At 49.1% G+C, this 7,534-nt stretch overlaps 1 protein-coding gene across 1 annotated transcript in view; it reads right to left on the bottom strand.

Annotated features, from left to right (window-relative positions):
• Positions 1–7,328, bottom strand: part of LOC139417080 (synaptotagmin-4-like) — an 8,017-nt gene extending 689 nt beyond the window's left edge. Inside the window, exons 1-4 of the mRNA XM_071166328.1 lie at positions 6,952–7,328; positions 4,166–5,127; positions 1,501–1,621; positions 1–520 (exon numbers count right to left, since the gene is read on the bottom strand). The exon at positions 1–520 is cut by the window's left edge and continues 689 nt beyond it. Of these exons, the coding sequence (XP_071022429.1) occupies positions 183–520; positions 1,501–1,621; positions 4,166–5,127; positions 6,952–6,985 (1,455 nt within the window). The 5' untranslated portion in view covers positions 6,986–7,328 and the 3' untranslated portion in view covers positions 1–182. The remainder of the gene's footprint in view (positions 521–1,500; positions 1,622–4,165; positions 5,128–6,951) is intronic.
• Between the last annotated feature and the right edge of the window lie 206 nt (positions 7,329–7,534).

Genomic DNA, 7,534 nt, shown 5'->3' with positions numbered 1-7,534 from the left:
GACTGAATGACTGACTGATTAATGACATCACTTAGAATGGACCCCCCCACCCCCACCCCCCCCAAACCCATACCCCCTTTCACTTAGCAACAGTTCCTTGGGCGTTGGTTGGTTAATCTGCCGGTTTCTAGGCAACGCCTGGTTTCTAGGCAATGCCCTTACGCCATCACAACCCTAAAACCCTAGTCCTCAGACAGGGCGTGCCACTTGGCGATCTGCCGGCGCGGGTGGTCGCAGATCTCCCTCCAGTGCTCTCCAGGGGTGCCGGGGGCGGCGTTACCCAGGACCAGGCGCCCCAGGACAGGGTTGGGCGAGCGGGTGGAGTCCCCCCTCCTGGTTGATGGAGACTCAGAGTCCATTAGGAGGAGCTCCACGCTGGTTTCCCTCAGCCTCTCCTGGGAGGACACGTCAAACACAAACAGCTGGTTGAACACAGGGTTGGGGGAACACTTCTTCACATGGCTCTTCTTCTTACTGACACGCTTCTTCCCCTGGAACAGGTTGACTTTCACATACGGCTCTGGAGGGAGGGAGGGAGGGAGGGGGGGGAGGGAGGAGGGAGGGGGAGGGGGGAGGGGGGGGGAGGAGGGAGGAGGGAGGGAGGGAGGAGGGAGGAGGGAGGGGGAAGGGAGGCGGGAGGGGGGGGGAGGAGGGGGGAGGGAGGGAGGGAGGGAGGGAGGAGGGAGGAGGGAGGAGGGAGGGGGAGGGAGGGAGGGAGGGGGGAGGAGGGGGAGGGAGGGGGAGGGGGGAGGAGGGGGGGGGGGGAGGGGGGAGGGAGGGAGGGAGGGAGGGAGGGAGGGGGGGAGGGAGGGAGGAGGGAGGGGGGAAGGGAGGAGGGAGGGAGGAGGGAGGGAGGAGGGAGGAGGGAGGGAGGGAGGGGGAGGGAGGGAGGGAGGAGGGAGGAGGGAGGGAGGGGGAGGGAGGGAGGAGGGAGGGGGGAGGGGGGAGGGGGGAGGGAGGGGGGAAGGGAAGGGAGGGAGGAGGGAGGAGGGAGGGAGGGAGGAGGGAGGAGGGAGGGAGGGAGGCAGGGGGGAAGGGAGGGAGGGAGGAGGGAGGAGGGAGGGGGGAGGGGGAGGGAGGAGGGAGGGGGGAGAGAGAGAGAATAGAATTCATAGCACATTATTCTAGCCAAGGATCAATAGAGAGATCGATATAGAGGAGATGATAGAGAGTGTGTGGGTCTCTGTGTGTGTGTGGTATATTACAAGGAGATCAAACTAGCTCCGTCTTGTCTCTGTGTCATTACGACCTGTATGAAGAGTAGTGTGTCTGTCCCAGGTGATATCCTACTCTCTAGTGTACCAGCTCTGACCCGGACTCATAGGGCACTATGTAGGAAACACCATTCATCATATTAGTCCTTTTGAAAAGGACCTGTGGGAGTCACATCTGACAGAATAATACTCTGTGTGTGTGTGTGTGTGTGTGTGTGTGTGTGTGTGTGTGTGTGTGTGTGTGTGTGTGTGTGTGTGTGTGTGTGTGTGTGTGTGTGTGTGTTACCTGAGGTTGTGTGGTTATCGGTCTTGAGCAGGTGGCGAGCCTTCAACACCACCACTGTTAGAGTACTGGTGGTGGACTGGTAACACAGAGACAACAGCAGCTCCCCTCGACCAGCACCCCTCTATACACAGACAGGGAGGGAGGAGGCAGAGAGGGAGGGAGAGGAGAGATGGAGGGAGAGGAGAGAGGGAGGGAGGGAGGGAGAGGAGGGAGGGAGGAGGAAGAGGAGAAGGGGAGGGAGGAGAGATGGAGGGAGGAGAGAGAGTGGGAGGGGGAAAGAGGTAGAATTAAGAATAAAACGATAAATTAAAAGACCTGACATTTTACAGATATCTATATATGTGCGTCAACACATAGACTCATCTCCTGCAACTGGCTCTGTACTTTGTCTTAGCCAGAGATGAGCTGAATTAATTTGCTTGAATGACCACGCACTTTACACACAGCCATTTCCTGGTTCCTCCGCTGTGTGACGAATCCCCAGGGGGCCTCTAGTCAGAGAGAGAGGGGGCGCAATGGCTGCTCCTGCCACACCCTCAACCCACAGTGTAGAACAGTCCACAGTGTAGAACAGTCCACAGTGTAGAACAGGCCACAGTGTAGAACAGCCCACAGTGTAGAACAGCCCACAGTGTAGAACAGCCCACAGTGTAGAACAGCCCACAGAGTATTGATCTGGTGACAGCAGTAGAATACAGACACAGCTGGCCACAGCTCTTTTCTCTCTCTCTCCCTCTCTCTCTCTCTCTCTCTCTCTCTCTCTCTCTCTCTCTCTCTCTCTCTCTCACTCTCTCTCACTCTCCCTCTCTCACTCTCTCTCACTCTCTCTCTCACTCTCCATCTATCTCCTCTCTTCCTCCCTCCTCCCCCTCTTTCCACATAGAGATCATACTACAGACAGATTAGAGAATGTGTCCCACACCCACATTAACACTACAGATCCACATTACAACAGAGATCTGTTCCATACAAGCCCTGTTTCTCTAATCACAACACTTACAGAACCACAGCTGTTGTTCTCTCATCTGACATCCACATAGAAGGAGAGAATTATAGTCAACATTATTTTTCTCAGTACCTAGCATCACATTTTCATGAGTGAGTTTGCATCTGTCTGTCTATCCATCAATCTCTATCTGTCGTTTGTACACATGAGACGTGAGAGAGAACATACGACTGAGAGACAAGACGTCATCAGTACATACAAACCCTTTCGTCCTTTCTCAGTTCTCAGAAGAGTAGCAGCAGAGAGGAGCCAACCAGAGGCATAGAAGAGTCTAGAAGCCTGGTACACAACACTACACAGAGACATCTCTCTCTCTCTTTTACTCTCTCTCTCTCTCTCTTTAAACTCTCTCTCTCTTTTACTCTCTCTCTCTTTAAACTCTCTCTCTCTCTTTTACTCTCTCTCTCTAAACTCTCTCTCTCTCTTTTACTCTCTCTCTCTCTAAACTCTCTCTCACTCTCTAAACTCTCTCTCTCTCTTTAAACTCTCTCTCTCTCTTTTACTCTCTCTCTCTCTTTAAACTCTCTCTCTCTCTTTAAACTCTCTCTCTCTCTTTTACTCTCTCTCTCTTTAAACTCTCTCTCTCTCTCTTTTACTCTCTCTCTCTTTAAACTCTCTCTCTCTCTTTTACTCTCTCTCTCTCTAAACTCTCTCTCTCTTTTACTCTCTCTCTCTCTAAACTCTCTCTTACTCTCTAAACTCTCTCTCTCTCTTTAAACTTTAAACTCTTTAAACTTTAAACTCTCTCTCTCTCTTTTACTCTCTCTCTCTCTTTAAACTATCTCTCTCTCTTTAAACTCTCTCTCTCTCTTTTACTCTCTCTCTCTCTTTAAACTCTCTCTCTCTTCTACTCTCTCTTTTACTCTCTCTTTCTTTCTCTCTTTAAACTCTCTCTCTCTACTACTACTACTACTACTACTACTACTGCTACTTTCACCAATGTACACATAACATGTGTACAATACAATAGCATAGAATATAGTAGAACATAGCCTACAACTCTCAGTCATAGTACTCCTGTCCTAGACATCCACAGCCAATGACAGCACTACACAGAGGATGGGATATCACCATCACACATAGATTGATCTGTTCTAGAATGATCTGTTCTAGAATTATCTGTTTTAGAATAATATGTTCTAGAATGATCTGTTCTAGAATTATCTGTTCTAGAATTATCTGTTTTAGAATAATATGTTCTAGAATGATCTGTTCTAGAATGATCTGTTTTAGAATAATATATTCTAGAATGATATGTTCTAGAATGATCTAGAGATTCTAAAGATACAATGGCTGGTAGAGTGATAAATCTGCTATCTGATACAACTAAATGACTGTGGTTAGGTCCAGAAATGCCCCCCTATCCCCTATAGGCCTTGGTCAAAAGAAGTGCGCTATAGGAAATAGGGTATTAGAATAGGGAATAAGGTGCCATGAGCTGCGATTCTACCTGTGTTGTTCCATTAGTACTGTGTGCTATTAGACACCTGGAGGAGGTATTATTAAATCAGGTAGAAACCCTCACTACCCCGAGGACTTCATTCATATTATGATAATGGTAATTATGCCAAGCAGATTTTGTATTAGACGCTAATGGTAATTATGCCAAGCAGAACTTGTTTTAGACACTAATGGAAGAACCAAGTAACTCTCTCTTACCCTGACATTCCTCTTTATGATCTCACGGCTCATGAGGACACGCCCCTCCGCCAGGTTGATCTCGGCCAATGGGACGAGAGTCTCACCAATGACCTCATCACGGGAGAACCTATCGAAGCTGAGCACCATGAAGTGGAGGGACAGCTCCTGCACACGGACCAATGGGATCCCGTAGAAACTGAAGGTCTCGTCAAACGCTGGGTCCAGAGTCTTCCTCAGGACGCGAGTCTTGACCCGGTGCTTCTTCTCCGGAAGCAGGGTCAGCTTAATGTAGGGGTCAGAGGTCAGGGACTGCTCGTCGGTCGGGGTCAGCCCGTGGGCCTCCTTGATGTGAACCACGAAGGCCTTCTTCTCTGAGTTGTATTCCAGGGAGAAGTGAAGGGTCCCGAGGCCCACTTCAGGGCCTCCGTCCTGGGGTTTGTCTTGGTCAGCGGCACCCTGGGTGGGGATTGGGGTCTGGCCGGAGAGGCTATTGGTGGTGGTAATGGTTGTGGGGGAGGGAACCCCAGGCTGGGTGAACCCTGGGTGGGGGGAGGGAATGTCCAGGTCTGGGGAGCTGCGGACCTTGGTGTGGGTCTGGGGGTTGGAATGTGGAGGTTTGGTGGTGGAGGTGAAGTTACCGTTCAGGTCACGTTGTTTCTCCAGGTCCAGGTGAAGGGGCGTTCTGCCCCCTGCTGGGCTGGAGACCGCTTGTGGTTGTTTTTGTTGTTTAGCGTTGTTGCTGTTGGCATTGCAGTTTCCGTTCACGTCGGTCTTGCTTTCATTGGCGGTGGCAGCAAACTTCTTCTTGGCGCTAAGACTCTCGGGGTAGATGTCCACGCCTTTGAGCATGTGCACGAACTTGTAGGGTGGTGTCGTCTGTGGCTTGGTGTTTTTACGCTGGCAGCAGATCCAGGCGAAGAGGGAGACGCAGGAGACGAGGCCAAACACACTCACCACTGCAACACTCACTGGCACCTCCACTAGAGAGGGAGAGAGAGATGTGGAGAGAGAGAGAGAGAGAGAGAGAGAGAGAGAGAGAGAGAGAGAGAGAGAGAGAGAGAGAGAGAGAGAGAGAGAGATGGAGAGAGAGAGAGAGAGAGAGAGATAGAGAGAGAGAGAGAGAGAGAGAGTGAGAGAGAGAGAGAGAGAGAGAGAGAGAGAGAGAGAGAGAGAGAGAGAGAGAGAGAGAGAGAGAGAGAGAGAGAGAGAGAGAGAGAGAGAGAGAGAGAGAGAGAGAGAGAGAGAGAGAGAGAGAGAGAGAGAGAGAGAGAGAGAGAGAGAGAGAGAGAGAGAGAGACAGAGAGAGAGAGAGAGAGAGAGAGAGACAGAGAGAGAGAGAGAGATACTTTTGTTAACCGCCCCTCCTGTGGATCTATTGTGTGTGTGTGTGTGTGTGTGTGTGTGTTGAATATGCGTAACTTTCCTCTGTCTAACTACTTCTGTAGATGAATGTATTGACAAGCTGAATCAGAAACCCACTGCTTATTACCATAACTAACAGGCTGACTGACTGACGCACTGTCTGAGTCAGAGACAGCATGACAACAGCACAATCTGGGGCTGTGTCCCTAAACGGCATCCTATTCCCTAGATAGTGTCCTATGGGCGCTGGACAAAAGTAGCACAGTACACTATATATGGAATAGGGTGCCATTTGGGATGGAGTCTGCACAATCTGGGACTCCTACCTGACATGACATGACATGACATAACATGACATGACATGACACAACATGACATAACATGACATGACATAACATGACAAGACATAACATGACAAGACATAACATGACATAACATGACATAACATGACATAACATGACATGACATAACATGACATAACATGACATAACATGACATGACATAACATGACATAACTGAATAATCAAGGGTCGGGTCAGAGTGTGAACAGAGAAATGGCCTTTTGACATAACTTGGCATTTTGATATGTTATAGCGATTTGAGACAAAATTATGAGGTAGCTTATTGATTTATTAATAATTGATGATTATTCATTGCCTATCATTAATCTCAACTAGCCAATCAGATGAGAGATTGGGGACTGTTTTGTTAGTTAGCAACACAAAACACATAAAGGTTCTTATATTTGTGTCAGAACGAAAAACAGGGAAGGCAAAACCCCAGTGCCTCACCCCTGTCTTTCAGCTCCACACACACACACACACACACACACACACACACACACACACACACACACACACAGGCTCTGAGAATATGTGTCACGTCAAGGCATGCAGCAGTCTTCAGCAGGAATGTACCATGTCTTTACAGGTGAAATAATGAACCCCGACATAACGCTTTATTTCAACATATTACTAAATAGCCTACTGCGGTACAATGATGTGTGATAGTTACCATTAGCTAGTAAGAATACTCAAGAGGTAATCTAACTGGTGATTTTTATTCGGTTTTTGCTTCTCATATGTTTTCTTGTATATCCATAACATGATATTGCCAATACGATCTCCTGAATAAATAAAGGATCAATCAATTAAACACATCAAATAAGGTGTGCTCGGAGCCCACGTCACAGTGCAGCGGGTGGAGAAACAGATGGAGACGCCGACTGGTGTTGGGTGGAATCACGAGACTCTATCGTCCTCAATGGCACCCTAATTCCCTGTTGACCAGAGCTAGATTGCCTTTTTCAAACGGAGAGCACTAGATAATGTCTAAGGTGCCATTTGGGAGACATGGTGAATATTACAGACAAAAAGAACAGAGACTTTCCGAGTTTTCCCAACCACACTTAAATAAGTCACCAGCTGCCGCCAGCTACTTACCGAACTGTGTTTCTTCCGTTACCATCGGAGCCATGTTCCCGCTTGCTCGCGTGCTCTGTCCAAGGTGCTGAAACGGTCCGCGCTTCGGTTTATTCCAGCACTCGCACTCTATAAACCTACGCTACCCTCCAATCCGTCCTCTAGGTATATCTCCTTGACAGCGAATAGCGACAGATTTTTTGATGATGTGACTTAAATGATTTAATCTGTTTGTTTCGGTTTAATAATTCAAACGCAGCTGTTCTTTTCAGCGAGGCAACGGTTGGCAGGCTATTGTCTGTTCTCTTCCCAGCGCGAGTCTCACCCTGCTCGTGTTGTTACTCTTTGCGCTATGAGCATCTCTGAGGATGAACCACCCCTCTCCCTCCTCTCTCTCCCTATCGCCCCCTCCTCCCTCCTCTCCCAAGCACCCCCACCCTCCTGCTGAGTTCACAGCCGCTGACGCAGTTGTGACGGAGGCTGCTGAAATCACTGCCTCGGTGAAACAGCATAACAAGCAACAAGCTCATCAATTTCTATGACTGGCTTACTGACTGACTGTCTGGCTGGCTGACTTACTGACTGACTGGCTGAGTGCCTAACT

Source organism: Oncorhynchus clarkii, chromosome 9, assembly GCF_045791955.1.
Source record: "Oncorhynchus clarkii lewisi isolate Uvic-CL-2024 chromosome 9, UVic_Ocla_1.0, whole genome shotgun sequence".
In the NCBI taxonomy this organism is placed as follows: domain Eukaryota; kingdom Metazoa; phylum Chordata; class Actinopteri; order Salmoniformes; family Salmonidae; genus Oncorhynchus; species Oncorhynchus clarkii.
The sequence above is the reverse complement of the archived record's forward strand: the minus strand, read 5'-3'. Positions and strand labels throughout refer to the sequence as shown.